The sequence below is a fragment of the Muscardinus avellanarius genome (assembly GCF_963383645.1).
Source record: "Muscardinus avellanarius genome assembly, chromosome: 10".
NCBI lineage: Eukaryota > Metazoa > Chordata > Mammalia > Rodentia > Gliridae > Muscardinus > Muscardinus avellanarius.
The window spans coordinates 78,599,481-78,615,474 of NC_137796.1; the positions used below are offsets into that span (position 1 = coordinate 78,599,481).

At 53.0% G+C, this 15,994-nt stretch overlaps 3 protein-coding genes across 4 annotated transcripts; 1 reads left to right on the top strand and 2 right to left on the bottom strand.

Annotated features, from left to right (window-relative positions):
* Positions 1-1,229: 1,229 nt before the first annotated feature.
* LAMTOR4 (late endosomal/lysosomal adaptor, MAPK and MTOR activator 4) lies at positions 1,230-4,709 on the top strand (the record flags this gene model as incomplete). Of its 2 annotated transcripts, none has more annotated exons than XM_080704445.1 (4): positions 1,230-1,270; positions 1,761-1,841; positions 4,179-4,296; positions 4,612-4,709. In XM_080704445.1, 4 exons carry the CDS (start codon positions 1,268-1,270, stop codon positions 4,707-4,709), a joined length of 300 nt encoding a protein of 99 aa, XP_080560571.1. The 2 variants fall into 2 exon arrangements, with proteins under 2 accessions (XP_080560571.1, XP_080560570.1); XM_080704444.1 differs by having other exon boundaries at positions 1,268-1,315.
* A 1,292-nt stretch (positions 4,710-6,001) lies between these two features.
* TRAPPC14 (trafficking protein particle complex subunit 14) lies at positions 6,002-9,495 on the bottom strand (the record flags this gene model as incomplete). Its single annotated transcript, XM_080704617.1, has 11 exons — positions 6,002-6,155; positions 6,261-6,454; positions 6,653-6,807; positions 7,342-7,505; positions 7,597-7,679; positions 7,811-7,958; positions 8,061-8,181; positions 8,340-8,426; positions 8,577-8,706; positions 8,804-8,899; positions 9,085-9,495. 11 exons carry the CDS (start codon positions 9,493-9,495, stop codon positions 6,002-6,004), a joined length of 1,743 nt encoding a protein of 580 aa, XP_080560743.1.
* A 749-nt stretch (positions 9,496-10,244) lies between these two features.
* On the bottom strand, positions 10,245-14,656 carry GAL3ST4 (galactose-3-O-sulfotransferase 4; the record flags this gene model as incomplete). Its single annotated transcript, XM_080703857.1, is given in 4 exon segments — positions 10,245-10,275; positions 10,277-11,283; positions 14,043-14,346; positions 14,532-14,656. Coding segments are annotated over 4 exon segments (1,467 nt in total).
* Between the last annotated feature and the right edge of the window lie 1,338 nt (positions 14,657-15,994).

Here is a 15,994-nt window from a genome sequence, read left to right on the forward strand (position 1 = left end):
ATGAAAAACTGAAGGATCTCCTTGACTCTGTGTGTGTGTGTGTGTGTGTGTGTGTGTGTGTGTGTGTGTGTGTGTGGTGTGTGTGTGTGTGTGTGTGTGTGTGTGTTTGGGGATCTTAGTCCCCAGGACTTGGGAGAGAAAGGTCTGAAAGGACACGGACAATTGCTCCTTTGGCAACTGACAAACTTTATTCCAAGACACTGTCTTTTTTTTTTCTTTTTCTTTTTCTTTAAATTTATTTTTATTGGTGCATTGTAATCATACATCACATTGGAATGCAAGACTTGAGACTCTGTTTCAAATTTAAAAATAAAATAAAATAGAGCTACGGGTGTAGCTCAGAGGTAGAACGCTGAGTTTAACCCCCAGCACCCAAAATAGAAAGATTTAAAAAATAAAATTGAAGCCGGGCGTGGTGGTGCACGCTTGTAATATCAATTTTCTGGAGGTGGAGACAGGAGGATAACGGTTCGCGGACAGCCTCAGCTACTTATACCCTTCATAACTCAGTGAGACCCTGTTTCTAAATAAAGAAAGAAAGAAAGAAATAGACTAAAACATAAGGCTGGGGGTATAGCTTGGAGGTACAATGCTCCTGGGTTCCATCCCCAGTACCGCAACAAAAATAAATAAATAAAAGAATTAAAAATGGGGCTGGGGGTGTAGCTCGGAGGTAGAATGCCTCTAGGTTCAATCCCAGCACAAATAATAAATAAATAAACAGATAAATGAATAAATTAATTAAATAAATAAGGAGGGCTGGGATGTAGCTCAGAAGTAGAATAGAGGGCTGGGGTGTAGCCCCGGGGTTCAGCCCCCAGTGCTACAAGAAAAATTTCTTTTCGTTTTTGGAACAGTTTTTTACTTGACTTTCACACCTCAGGTTCTCGTCTTTTAGGGTGGAGAAACCCGAAAACCAGGAAGGGAAAGCCCTGGCATAACAGACTACTGCTCAGCAATCTAGCTCAAATGGAACCCAGAGCGGATTGCGCGCGCAAAAAGTGACGTCCACAAGCTCCCGCCCCGCCGGGCTCCGACTCCGGATCCTTGAGATCCAACCAATCAGCGCGTGTTCGGTAAGCGGCGCTCGCACTGGCTGATTAAGTCTGAAGACGCAGCCACTCTCCAATCCGCACGATGGGGGCGTGGCTAAAGTCCGGAGGCGCAGGAGCGGAGGGAGGAGACCGCCTAGTGGAAGCACGTGACGCGTGCCTGGCGCCGGAAGCTACCTATCTGGTGGGGAGCTGTCCCAGCACCTAGGGCTGCGATGGTGAGTAAGGACGCATGCGCGGGAGGACGCGCTGGGGGTTTCGCGGCCCTGTTCCCCAATCTTTGGTTGCCCCCTCCTGGGCTGGGCCTGTAGTTAGCCCTCACCTCTAATCCTTCCCGGGACCCAGAGGGAATGGAGATAGGAGGGGTGGCGATGTAAAGGGCTGGGGGGAACCTGTGAGAGGGTGTTGGGAGGAGGGCGGGGGGGGGTAGTCTGCGGGGCGGGGGCGGGGCATTGGGCATTGGAGAGAGGCGCCGCGTAGAGGGGCTAGAGGGGCTGGTGAAATCGTGAAGGTGTCCCTGGGTAGCCAAGGGAGAAGGCCGAGGGAACCCCGGGACCGTGAGGGTACATGGAGACTCAGGAAGATCAACGTTGAAAGCCACCTAAGGGGCAGCGGATCTGGGAGGGGCCAGGTATACGGGGAGACTTGGTTTGCAGGTGAAGAGCATCCTCTAGCGTGCTCCTCCCTGCTTGCATCTTTACCTGCTAGACTTCTGCACTGACCCAGGGGCTGGAGCGAATCCCAGACCAGCTCGGCTACCTGGTGCTGAGTGAAGGTGCGGTGCTGGCGGTACGTTTGGTAACCCCTTCTAATATTGCCCAGTTTTGCCTAATTTGTCTCTGTTTTCGTCTTTTTACCAGCAATCCTGCTTGGCATATAGTAAGCTTTCAGTAATTAATCTCAGGAGTCTTAGTTTTCTAACTGTTCTATGGTAAAGAGGTTTACCAGTGTTATCAAAGTCATGACTAGTTACAGGTCTGTTGATAATTAATAATGCCTAGATTTTTCTCCAGTATGTCGTGTGTGTGTGTGTGTGTGTGTGTGTGTGTGTGTGTGTGACTGAGAATTGAGCCCAGGAGCATTCTACTTTCAAGCTACACCCCTAGCCCTATTTTTTGTTTTTTGAAACAGGATCATGCTAGTTGATGAGAGTCTTACTATCTGCTGAGGCTGTCCCTAAACCTGTGTATTCCTAGTTCAGCCTCCCAAGTAGTGGGATTACAGGATTACAGGTGTGCACTACCACACCTGGCCTTATTTGGTATTTCTTGAAGAAGCGTTTTTGTTTTGTTTCCTTGTACTATGTAGTGTAGCCTTCTAGAAGTTTGTGCTCTGGCTAGAAAGACAAGGCTTAAAGTTCAAAGTTGAAGGCAGTGCAGTGGGTGAAGATTTCTAAAAGGAGTCCAGAAAATGAAAGATTCAGCCCTTGATGTCCTAACCTGTATCATGGGGAGAGTTATTTGCGTGTCTGGGGATGGAACCCAGGGGCATTTGACCTCCGAGCTACACCCCCTTCCCAGTTTTTTATTCTTTATTTTGAAACCGGGTCTCACTGAGTTGCAGAGGGCCTCACTAAGTAGCTGAGGCTGTCCACGAACCGCAATCCTCCAGGTCTCAGCCTCCCGAATGCTGGGATTATAAGCGTGCGCCACTACGCCCGGCTATGGGAAGAGTTATTTGGAGGAAGAAATCTAGCTGAGCTTAAAGGATGAATGGTTTGAATGGTGGAAAAGAAGGAAAGTATTCAGGGCTGGAAGTTGGACATATTTGTAGGAGTATGACATTACCTGAATTGATGGTGGGTTAATGATGAAAAGATTTGGAGGAATGGGATATGGTAAGGAAAGGATCTGATTATTGAGGACTTCCAAAACCAGTTTGACACATTTGGAGTTAATCTGAGTGTATTAAGAGCTTTGAAGATTCTTTAAACAGAAACATACATGGCCCAGTGAAATGGTTGAGTAACAATGTTCTGTTAATGGCATGGAAACAGGCTAGAAGAGTAATCAAGATATGAGACTGGGCTGGAGGCAATGAGGTGAAAGAAAACTTCAGAGGAAGTAATATATCCTGGTACTGACTAGATATAGTTCTTCTATAGGAGACACTTCTCCATTCAGAAAGATTTGAAAACTGAGAAGCCCAGATGAATGACAGGGTGCCTTAACAAGAATGGAAGTTGACTGGGGAAGAAGATGGCTAAAAGAAATTTTGATGTTCCAATTGTAGACATTGAAGTAGAAAAATAGCAGTTAATATCTATTGCTAAGGACTGTTCGAAGAATCTCTCATGTAACCCTCACAAGCCCACAAGATAGGTTTATTGTCTCTAATATACCATGAGACTAAGATACAAAATACCTGAGCAAAGGGTACTGAATTTAACCCCAGGGGCAGGTCTCTACCAAAGAGATGGGAAAAGGAAGGTTAAACAGTCACCTAGAAAAGAGGAAGTCCAGGTTATTGTACATCACCCAAGAAATAGGCAGGGAGAGGGTTTTAGGGACAAAAGGGATATTTATTTTTCATATTCTACAGACAGCGCAGCAAGTGTGAAGATAAAGATGGCACCTTTAGCAAGTCAGTGGTGGGCAGTCGCTGATCTTTGAGAATGTGATTTTACCACATGGTTCCCCAATTTCAAGGGACTAAAAAAGAGGCAACAGAGAGTTGGACTAGTTGCTGCTCAATGGAGTAAGCCCAGTATCATAAAGATAAGGAAGAAGATGGCACAAGGAAGGCAGCAACATTACACCAGCTCTTAGGCCAATTCTTCCAAAATTGGGTGACCCAAGGGTTATGGAAAGTGGAGCAGGGTGTGGTGGTGCACACTTGTAATCCCAGCATTTGGGAGGCTGAGACAGGAGGATTACAGTTCAAGGACAGCCTCAGTTACATAGTGAGGCCCATTGCAACTCAGTGAGACACTGTTTCAAAATAAAGACTTAAAAATAGGGCGGGGGGGGGGTGTATTTCAGAGGTAGAATGCCCCTGGGTTCCATCCCCACTACAGGTGGTGGGGGGAGAAGAGCGGAGAGGGAGATGATCTAAGTACAAGACGCTAGAATTCCTTCCCAGTTCTGTGCACTCAATTCTGTACCCTCCTCCCCTGTTCATATGCAGTCATCTGGCGATCTTGAGAATGATGAGCAGGCGGCCAGTGCAATCTCTGAGCTGGTCAGCACGGCCTGCGGTTTCCGGCTGCATCATGGCATGAATGTCCCCTTCAAGCGCCTGTCTGGTGAGCCCTGCCCCTGCCCCTGGTGGTGGTGTGAGGTGATTCCAGAGGCTTTTCTTCACAGGGGAAAAACACCCATCTCCTTCCCACCAACTCTTCCTGGGTCACTTTCCTCCCTTCAGGATCTCCTTAGTATCAGGGACTAAGTAAGCAAGCAAGAGAAGGAAGGGGAATCCAGATCAGCGAGCCCCTCCAGTCTCTCAGCCTTGAGCTATTTCTATCCCAGCCAATTTGTGTGTGACCCCAAAGAGGCCTGCACCCACTAACTCTGTGCTCCCTTCCCTCTTCTGGATGGGGGAAGGTGTGTCTCCTCTCCAGTGGTCTTTGGAGAACATACGCTGCTGGTGACCGTGTCAGGACAGAGGGTGTTTGTGGTGAAGAGGCAGAACCGAGGCCGGGAGCCCATTGATGTCTGAGCCTGCCCGAGGGCCAGGGTCAGAGAAGCAGACTGGATCTGTGGGCCTCTGTGATGAGGAGGCACACATGTCCTCCGCCTCTTGCTTGGCTTGCTGCTGCTGGAACTAGGGCCTTCTGCTTACCCACCTCTACCTGAAGGGCAGAGGCATGGGGACTTTGAGCTATGTTAAGGAGAACTTGGGCAAGGGGAACTCCTCCCTCTTAATAAACATGAGTCTAATGTTCCTCAGACTCAGGGTGTATATCTGGGGGAGAGGTTATACTGGTGGTTTATGTCTGGTGTCTGTCTTTGATCTTCTAGGGAGACAGTCTGTACCTCAGCCCAGGATGGCTGGGGTAAGACCACCGCGGGGCATTTAAAAATTAGGAATCAGAGCCGTGCGTGGTGGCGCACGCTTGTAACCCCAGCGCTTGGGAGGCTGAGACAGGAGGATCGCACAGGTTCGAAGCCAGCCTCAGCTACTTAGTGAGGCTCTCAGCAACTTAATGAGACCCTGTTTCCAAATAAATATAAAATAGGTCTGAGAGTATTGTCCAGAGGTAGAAAGCCCCTGGGTTCCACCCCCAGTACCACCACCACCAAAAAAAAAAAAAAAAAAAAAGGAATCAGACTGAAGAGAGTTAGTGATGTGCATGTTGAAAGGAATCATCCGGAACCCTTATTCTCTGGTCTTCCACCAACACACAAACAAGAGTCATTCTTCTCCCTCCTGAACAGGCATTTAATAGTCTTATTTCAGTTGGAAGCTGTAATTTGAGAATAAGTTACAGGAACCGACCAAAAAAAAAAAAAAGACAACTTAAAGTGCTTGAGGCTGCCAACGTAAACATGAGGGGCAGAAGGAGGCCACCTGGCTGTCTCCCCAACCCCTGAGACAGGAGGGTCATTGTCGGGGTCCCTTTACCATCACCACCTTCTCATCTCGGCCCTGTGGGTGGGTGGAAGGGAATGATGGAGGCAGAAAGAAGGTAATAGGGAGGAGGAAAACACTCTGTAAACTTAGAACAGGGGGAAGGGCAGGGGCAAGGGAGCTCCTGGAGCCCTTGCCCTGCTGGGGTGGGGCCAGCCCCCCCACAGGAACTCAGGGAAACACTGTTGGCCGAGCGCTGTAGCCATACTGCCCGTTTCACAGCTTCTTCCCTCGCCCCTCATCAGCAGACACAGACAGGTAGCCCTGCGGGGCCTCTTCACCTGCGGTGGGAGGCGTCCCAGGGGAGGCACAGTCTGGGAGGAGGAACCCTCCAGGGGCTTTGGGTTTCTGGAGTGTATGGGAAGCAGAGCCATGTGGTGCTACTTGACGGGCTCCACCACTAGGACTTTGCATTCACGCTTGGCAATCTTGTCCAGAGAGAGCACAGCCTTGTCCGGGGGCAGGTAGAGAGGGCGGCCAACAGGGGAGGCCACGGGGGGCGTGATGGCCCTGCGCTCCATCACACTGCCTGACCTGGGAGAGGACAGAGGCTGTGGGCTCTGCTCAGACTCTGCACCCCTCCCTGCTCCCTGAATCCAGCCCCTACCCAAGCCAGTGCCACACCTGCCCTGTTCCTACCTCATGAGGTGGCTACGGGAAGGCTGTTGGTGGGAGAAGGACTGAGATCGGCCCAGGCTTGCTTGGTGCCTCTCCACCAAGTCCCGGACAGCCGGGCTGCTGGGGCTGCTCTTGCGAGAGAGAGGCCGGGCCTCGGGTGGAGGGTGGGACACACTGGCAGTGAACTGCAGCTTCAGTTTCATGTGCTGGCTCAGCTGGGTAGGGAGATGCAGATCAGTACCCCAGCTGGCTTCTGGGCCCAGACTTTCAGATTATCTTCTCACTCCACTGACCCAGGTCAGAGCCAGTTCTACCTTCCCTCTACCTAGCCATCTAGTGCCACCCATTACACTTCCTCCAGAGAAGCTGGGGTCCTGAATGCTCTACCCCAACACCCAGCAGCACCAGCCCACCTCAAAGAGCCCGGTCCTCAGAGCCTGGAAGGCCACACTGAAGGTGAGCGCACTGCCCTTCCGGGAAAAGCCGAGGTTGTTGAGGGGCGTGTGACAGACGATGGAATCCAGGGCTGCCTGCATGGCCCGGCGCTCCTCCTCACACAGTTGCTTTCCTAGGGGTAGAAACAGGCACCAGTGAACACTGGACAGTTCCTCAGTCCCCAGGGACTTTCATCAGCAGGGCTGCATTGATCCGCAAAGCCATTCTATGGAGTAAACTAAGGAAATGTTACTTTTGCCAAGGATATAGGTTGCAGTAGCTGACAGTGTGCTGAGGTTTGTATTAGCTCATTAATTTGCGCAACAACCCATGATGTATTATTTACCCAATTATCTCTAATAAGATACTAGAGATGAGGACTGAGGCCTAGAGAGGTTAAGAAACTTACCCATGGCCACAGGATTAGTGAGAGGGATAGAATAACAGAGAGTGCAGACCCAGTATCTGTGCCCTTCAAGTCACTGCCCCATCGAGTCTTTAAGCTCTCTCTGACCCTGGGGAGACCATCCAGGTACCAAGCCGCAACCTGCCACGAGCCACTCAGAAGGGGGTGCTGGCACCAGATTTGTTCTCACTGACCTACCTCCTTGGCTCCTTCCTTTCACCCCCTCCCATGGGAAAAGGTCCAGCCTGGCAGCTGACCCACCAGCCTGTGCGTGCTCCGGGGTCCACACAAGCCTCACAGCAAGGAAGTCTTGGAGATTGTTGAGCAGCGTGTAGGTGACAGTGAAACGCTCATAGGTCCGAACAGGGGACTCACAAGAAGCGGTCATCACAAAGCACGGGCGGTCCAGGCGGACACTGGGCAAGCTAGGGGCAGTGAGAGAGGGAAGCTGGGTGTGGGTCAGGCAGCATAATAGGGGAGGGGGATGGTGCCTGGCAGGGGCTCCCACACACTCACCGGTAGTGAGTATAGATGCTCTGGGTGAAGGGCAGCTTCGGGGTGGACCACTGAACCACAGCGATCAGGGGAACTTCAAGACCCTGGGCGTGAGACAGAGGGAGAGTTCACTTGTATCCTCATTCCCCTCCCACCTTTAGTCAAGCCCTGGCCTTTCCATCCCACTGCCTTTTCTTTTCCTTCTTCTCTGAATATACTGGTCCCTTATGCTCACCTCCTTGGCTCCTGGAGGGGGCTGCTCACCCCCTCTCAGCTGAAACAGGAAGTTGTGTTCCTCCATGGCACTAAGTGGGCAGGGGAAACAGCCAGAGGTACCAGGCAGCCGGCAGAAGGAGCCCATGGAGACTTCCCCAGACTGGTGACTGATTCATAAAACAGGAGAATAGGGCATGATCTCCCCATGCCAGAGCTCAGACCCTGTCCCCATCCTTACTTCACTGCCCCGCCCCTCTCCAGGACCTCACCAGACATTGTCCACCAGCAGCACAGAGCCATCAGGCATGACAGGTAGATAACTGGCATTGAAGTTGGGAAGGATTCGGATATCCCAGATAGAGATTTCCTCTTGGGAGGAGCTGTTCAGCACTGTGGAGGTAACCAGCCCGCCTCAGAGTAGCCGCACCCCTCAGGCCCCATCTTTTGCCCAGCAAAGTAAATGCATCCCCATAAGCCTGCCCCAAGTAACTGCCATCGCATCAGTTCCCTTGCTGCTGCCCAAGACTTGAGCCAGCAGATCTGCTCACCCTTGAGCACTGTCAAGTGTTTTCCAGCCACAGTGAACTGCCGGCATTTCAGAACTGGAGGGGGCAGCAGGGTCAGCAGGGTGCTCACTGCAGGAGGGTGAGGCAAGAAATGAGGGGCTGTGCACAGACCTCACCTGCAACCTACTGTTCTCACCTTCCTCTTCTCCCCCCAAAGGCACTTTCCAGTACGGCCCCTCCACGCCGCCCTCCCAAATCCCAGACTAGCCTTTCCCCTACCTTGGGCCTTGAAAGCACTCTGCTCGCCCCGAAAGGTCTCCCCAGGAGATCTGGTCTGCAGCAAGCGCAGGTAGCCTTGATCTCTGACCTCGGGTGCCTCAACCTCTCGCTTCCACACGGTCACTACAATCTGGGTACAGGAGACATTGGACCAGAGTTGAGAGACATGGCAGGGCACTGAAGGACTGTCTGAATTAAGACAACAGCTCCACCCTTGCTGATCTTACCTTGGCCTTAGGTGTCCCTGGGGGCAGTCTATCCAGTGAGACAGTGAGTGGGAAGATGACCTCATCTGTGGACACGATGGGTTCCTCCACAGGCAGCTGGGATTGTGAACGGGTGAAGAGATCAGGAGAGAGTCAGGCGCTTGCATCATTCCCACAGTCCTTGGTGTCCTCCCCTGTCATCTGCCTTCTGCCTTAGGCCCCTCAGCGTCCTCCTCCCAAACTGTCTTTCGCGCCCAGCAAACCGCCCTCGGCCCAGTGTCGTGTCACCCCAAGTTCCTCACCGTGGTCGCTCCCCCTGAGGTAGCAGGGCCCGGGCCGTGCGTGAGAAGAGGGCTGCAGCCTCGGAAGATGCTCCCTCCCCCAGGGTCCCCTCCCCCTGGGGGCTCGGGGTCTCGGTCGCCGGCGCCGCCGCCCGCCGGCAGCCCGCCCCCGGCGCTGACCGAGGCCAGGGCGGCCAGAGCGGTTGCCAGTTCTGCCCAGGCCCCTCGGGAGCCCAAGCCCGAGCCGCCCCCCGCGCCCGACCCCGCGCCGCCCCGGCAGCGCAGCACCAGCAGGAAGCGGACAGTCTCCCCCAGGTACAGATGGTTGCGACGGGGCAGCGCCCGGTACCGGCCCGGGTCCCCCGCCAGCTCCGCGCGCGGCGGCAGCGGCACGGCCGGGAAGTACATCGAGTAGTCGCACTGGGACTCCATGGGCGGCGCGGGCCGGGGCCGAGCGGGCTGGGACCCGAGACCAGCCCCAGCGGGGAGCGAGGGGGCCCGCGGGGCGCGGAGAGCGGCCGGCGGCCCCGGAGACCAGCCCGGCCCGGAAACCCGGCAACAGACCCGGAACCTAGAGCTCGCGCCGCCGGAACCGCGGAGCGGGCTGAATGACTGGAGAGGAGCCGGAAGCGGAAGGGAGGGGCGTGGCCTCCGCCGGGTCCGCGGGCGGGGGCTGCAGACCCGCGAGCCGAGGGCTGCGGATGGCTGCGGCCCCTGCGGTGGGCCGTGGGACTCCGCGGACAGGCTTCTTTGGGAGCCACTGTTAAGAGAACCCCTTCCAACCCCGGTACTCCCCGGAACTTCTCCATCCCTCCCCTTTCTGTCCTACATAAATCAAGTAAGTTTCATATCATTTATTCAACAGACATTTCATGGTAAAATGTACATAGCCCGATAACAAATATTCCGTCGAGAAATGGACCTATTCACACTCGCCATACCCCCACACTTTCTCGGACTCACGCCTTTTTTTTTTTTTTTTTTGCCCCTCCAGGGGACTGTGGAGAGTGCCACAGGGACCTGCCTTGGGGCTGAAAAAGGGAAGGGACAAAATGAGTGGGGAAGGGAAGTGCTACAAGGATTTCCAGGCAAAGGCCAGAAGCCTTGGGTCCTGCATCAGGGATTCCCTCTATTCTGAGGGAAGCAGATTGCTTCTGGCAGCCCCACACTCATCATGTATCCTAATCTGTAGTCTGATGCCTATGCAGAGAGCCTTGAAGTCTTGGAAGGCAGTGAGGCTGTAGGGGGGAACTGCTTGGCATCCAGCTTGTCTTTGTACTGTAGCTCAGGAGTAACCAGGCGTTCACACTCCTCCTGGTCTTGAGGGCTCAGTCCACTCTGAAGCACATAGCCCAAAACCTTAGCTGACCCAAACTGAAAGGGGCGGAAACGGCTGTCAGTGATGTATTTGGGGTCTAAAGCCTCACCCCCCAGCAGGCAGTGTTTAGCCAGGGCCTCTCGGCGAGCCCTGAGCTGGGCCACAGCCCGCTCCAGCCGTCTCTGACCATATTGTTCTATCCGTGCCCACAAACTGCGGTTGAAGTGAAGATAGAGAGCCCAGTCCAGGTTGTTCCATGCTCTGGCTCGTGCAGTCAGCTGCTGATCCCCCGCAGTCAGTCCACCATGGCTGACAGCACTGAGGCCCTGCTCACCTCCAGCCTGGGCATTGTGCATGAAGCCTACCACATCATCCAGACCCCAGCACAGGGCATCCGCCAGCAGAACCAATGACTCATCAAAGTACTCAGCCACCATGACCAGGTCAAAGACGGAGTCCAGCCAGGCGAGACCCCACTGGATGAAGGATGAGGGCCCTGAATTGAAAGAGGCAGGGTTGGCTGTTCGGCTGTGACCATCAGCAACAGTGGAAACAGGCTTAGGAAAACCATTGGGATCTAGGATTTGGGCTCGAGGACCATTGCCAGAAGGCAAGACATGCGGTTGGAGGGGGTTGGAGTCTCTGGGGTTTCCTCTCTTAGTCCTTGTCTCCGGAGGAAAGGGCAGGCCAAAGTCAAACCATAGTAAGTTGCGGGCATAGTGGTCCCCATGAGCCCCAGGCCGGTAGAAGGCTCGAGGATTGGCCAGGTAGGCAGCCAAGGATGGTGCCTTGCGGAATGCTGATGAGGTGGATTTATAGTAGGAGAAGGCAGAGCGGGCCAGAGCTGCTGGGTCTCGGACGATAGAAAAGAAAAAGCTGTCAGATGGCATGACTTGAAGTACCTGCGGAGGGGAGAAGACAGACATAGGAAGAAAGAACTGGACCAGGGAGATTGTAAGTTCAAGCTGAGGCCCACTGATCCAGCAGCTTCCACCCAGCTCTGCTGGGGACCACCAGTTTCCCTCACTAGCTGCATGGCCTTGAACAAGATACTTCACATCTTGAGACTCAATTTGCTCATCTTCAAAGTAGGGATAATCATAGGTTCCCAGGTGGTTATGAAGGATACATGAGATAAAGAGTATGCAAAGCTCACGGAGAACATTAATTTCCTTGGGCCTCTCTGTCTGCCCTGGTCAGTAAAACATCTAGGAAACAAACTTTATACTCAGTCCGCCAACAAAAACTAGTGAGTGCCTCCTCTGGGATTCTTGGTCATAGCTCCAAGAAAGTAACTGGCTTTAGACTTTCCCAGAGTGGGAGGAGGAAGGTGTCTGGCATCAAAGAGGGCGCAGGAGCAATAGTAGTGTTATTCCAGGCCAGTCTGGGACAGCTGCAGGGCTCCTGGGCATCCCAAACAGAAAAACACACCGCTGGACTAGGGCATTGGGGGGCCCTGGCCACTTGGTAGGGTGCTGCTCTGAAGACTGAGACATGGGATTACACTCCTGAATAAAAAGGACAGTGAGAATAAATCTGAATCATAGCCTAACACAGTTCTGCACACTGACCCACATCAGAATCTAGCTCCTGCACTCCCTGAGGGTTTCTGCCTCTGAAAATGACTTTCACCATTGGATCTGACCTCTCTGTGTCACACTGTTCTTGGATCTGCTCCACTAATATGCATATGCCTAAAGGGCACAGCCTTTGGACTGTCGATATTTATTACTGGGGATTAAACCCAAGGGAGTTCTAACACTGAGCTATACCCTATTCCCTTTTATTTTTATTTTATTAATTTTGAAGCAGGATCTCATTAACAGTCACCAGTGTCAAACCTGCAATCTTTCTGACTCAGCTACCCAAGTATTGGGATCCAAGGTGTTCCCTACCATGCCTGGCTGAACTGTACCCATAAAGGCAGAAGGGAAGCCAAGCATGGTGGCACACACCTATGATCCCAGTACTTGGGAGGCTGAGACCAGAGGATCACAGGTTCAAGGACAGTCTCAGCAAGTAGTGAGACTCTCATCAACCTAGTGAGAGTCTGTTTCCAAATGAAAGAAAGAAGGAAGGAAGGAAGAGAGGATGGGTGGATAAAGAGAATATTCCTTGGTATAAGATGAAATAAAATCTCAATTCTGTAATTTACTAATTATATGACTTTGGGAAGATTATTGAAATTCTCAGAGCCTTAATTTCTCTATCTGGGTTAAATGCTTACCTGGAAGAATGTGGATATACCTGGCACATGGTAGGTATTCAGTGAACAGTAGTGATGAGAAAGAATCCTCATCTTAGCCACTGGAGTTCACTGTCATTGGTTCACAACCAACAGTGGCTCCTCACTGCCCATCAGATCACTCGCCCACTCAAATGGTTCCATCTTCAACAAGGGTGTCTTTGCAGCCCCCATTGAAGTTCTTTTGTGTGTGTGTGTGTGTATGGTATTGGGGATTGAATGTAATGGCCTTCTACTCTGAGCCATACCCCCAGTCCTATTTTTTTTTTTATTCTTTATTTTGAAGCAGGATCTCACTAAGTTGCAGAGGGCCTCACTAAGTTGTTGAGGCTGGCTGCAAACCTGCAATCCTCCTGTCTCAGCCTTCCAAGTACAAGCATGCGCCACCACACCCAGCTCGAAGTTCTACCACCCACACACACACCACGCCCCAACGTGTGTACGCGCACACCCATACACCACCATCTCTTTACTGATGCTTTGCTACTTCTAAGAAGACCCTACCTGCTCCTTGCTGCAAAGCCATGTCCACTCATGTTTTAATTCCACTTCTCTAGAATGCCCCACCCCATTTGATGAATACTCTCTCCACCATCCCAAATACAAAAACATATCCACATGCCACAGAAGGAGTCTTAACTTTGGAGTAAACTGACCTGAGTCAGTTTACTATCTGCCAGCTGCTATCTGTTAATGGAGGCCAGTCTCATATCCTTTCTGAGACATGTTTCCCACCTCTACATAATAGAGGTACTTATACTGTCTTCATGGCAAGGTGATGGTAAGGTCAAAACCCAGCACCAAGTTAAATATCCAATAAAGGTTACTTCCTCCCCTCTATGCTTTTTTTGCATGTTAAATGACTTTCTACAAGAGCTCTTGGGTGGTTGTGCGTGTCTGCTTGAATGTGAAAGTGTATGTACTTGTCTTTCCCATAAGGACCAAGGCTCTGGGGGATGGGGGGGTTAGGACTGGACCTCTCTCCTACTACTCGGCTGTGCTCAACAGAGGGTTTGACAGAGCTGACATAAATCTTCAAAATGTGGCAGCTATGGTGAGGGGGAGAAGAGGGAGATGAGTCTGAAGGCACTGGTGACAGAGTGGGGCCCTGATAGTCACAGTGGAAGGGACACCATGAAGGGCCAGGGGCACCTGGAGGGAGAGTTTGGGGGAGCCCAAGTTGGCAGAGCACTGACACCAGGGGAATAAGTTGAACAAGGGATCCTGGTTCAGAGAGGAAGACTCGAGCTCCCAGAAACTCCTGGAGAAAGGAGAGGAAATTGTACCTTTGTGGCCTGTGTGTCCAACTTGTGGGTGAGGTGATGCCTGGGGACCTCCCAGTCCTAGGCCCCCTCCCCTGGTGGCCTGGGCCACAGGCCTGAGCCCATCTCCCCCCCTCCCCACGATACCCCTCACCTCTTTCAGGTTGAATCTCATGTGATGACAGAGGATGTGGAAGGGGGGCTGGGTGCCCCCACCCTGAGGACGATAGCCTTTGACCTTAGAAGCCTGGAAAAACCTTGGGTAGCCAAACTGGTAGCGGCTGGGGAGGGCAAAGCGCAAACCATGCCTGTCCCCGTAGCGATGAAGCAGGCTCAGCACAGAGCTGCTCCCGGATTTGTGTGTCTTCAGGAATACAAGTCGCTGCCTGGGTAGACAGGATGAAACAGCTGGTCCTGGGGATGGGGCCCAGGACTGTCGGAGTTGCAGCCCGGATAATCTGGGAAGAGATCAGCAGAGGAAGGATCCTGTCCCTCAGCGGCAGGTGGAGCAACTGGCTTCTTGTGGAGGGCAGAGGGCAGGGAGGCTCTTCTGAGTCCCCAGAAGCTACAGCCCCAGGTATGATGAGGAGGAACAAGGGGGAGGGGGCAGTATAGCCAGAGATGGGACAAAATGGGGACTCACCTCCTGTGGAAGGGTCCCCCCCAGAGCTGGAGTCCAAATCCGATGGTCATGAAGACTCCCAGAGCTACCCCCAGGCTCCGAGGTCCCCAGAGCCTCATGGTCCTGGCAGAAGACAGAGGGCCCATGTGGCACAGGGAAGAGGAAGGCTAGGCAGGGCCAGCCCGGGCCAGGAGCAGAGGCAGAGACAGGCGTGCAGCCGTGGAAGGCGTGGTTTGGAGATCGGGGGGTCATTCCCCAGGCCTGCTGGCAGCAGGTTGAGTCTGCCCCCTGAGTTAGCAGATTTTTGCCTCTGTCAGCGTCTAGAAGGGAAATGAGGGGGAAGAAGGGGAGTGTAAGAAGAGGTAGAACCTTTTCTCCTCCTGTTGCTGCTGAGCCCCCATTCAGGGAGAGGGAGCAGCAGGGCTGTTCTCCATACTGGACCATGGAAGGTGGCCCCACAACTACTCCCTCTGCTGCCGACTTGTTGGTTGTCGCCAGTTCCCCCAAGTCTGTACCTTCATTTCTCCCCTGAGCGGCAGAGATTTAGAAGGAAAAGAGAGCGAGGCAGTGCCCCTGATTGTGAATGAAACAGGGAGAGATCAGACCACGCTGCTCATCATGACGGTCAGGGCCCTTCCGTTAGCCAAAAAGAGCCCCTCTTCTGTGGCTAGGAGGGGCCGGGAGGAGAGAATGAGGATCAGACAGGAGCCAGGCCAGAGGAAGGGAGGTTAGACTTACAGACTTCAGAACGCACGTGAGCCACTGCGTCCTAAATGCAGGCATCGTTTTCCTCCACTCCCTCCACACAAGGCAGACCCCAGTGTTTTAAGAGGGGCTGGGGAGATGTAGGGGTTACTCATGAAGCCCAGATCCCTGGACACACCCCCATCCCACTTTCCAACCCCAACAGCTCACTGGGGAGGGGAGCAGGAGGAGCCGGAGGGAGGGACTAGAAACAGATATGGAGAAAGACATAAACACACCCCTTTCCCGGGCCCAAGCTTCCTAATCAACTGAGAATCTGGCTCCACCTCTTCAGATTACAACCCTAAATCACAGCCCCTCCAACAAGCCTGAACAGCCCCCTGCCCGGATGGGACAGCCTTGACCCCAGGCAAAGAGAAGCCACACTTGTTACCCAGAGACCCGCCCCCTCTGGCATGACGCCCTGGCTCCCCAGCACAGACCCCAGGATCCAGCTGTGATGCCCTGAGTTCATTTCCTTCCATCCATCTCTTCTCTCCCCATTACCTTTACCTTAACCCCCCCCGCCATACACACACACACACACACACACACACACACACACACACACACCGGTCCCCTCCAGCTTTGGTGACTGACTGCTCAGCCTGTCAGCAGCCCTTTGTTCGTGTCCTCCGGGGTTCTCTCCATGAACCCCTCAAGGTTCATCCCATAAACTCAAGGGTCCCTCCACTTGCCCCAGCCTCAGCCTCACTTGCCCACTCACCAGGCCATAAGGG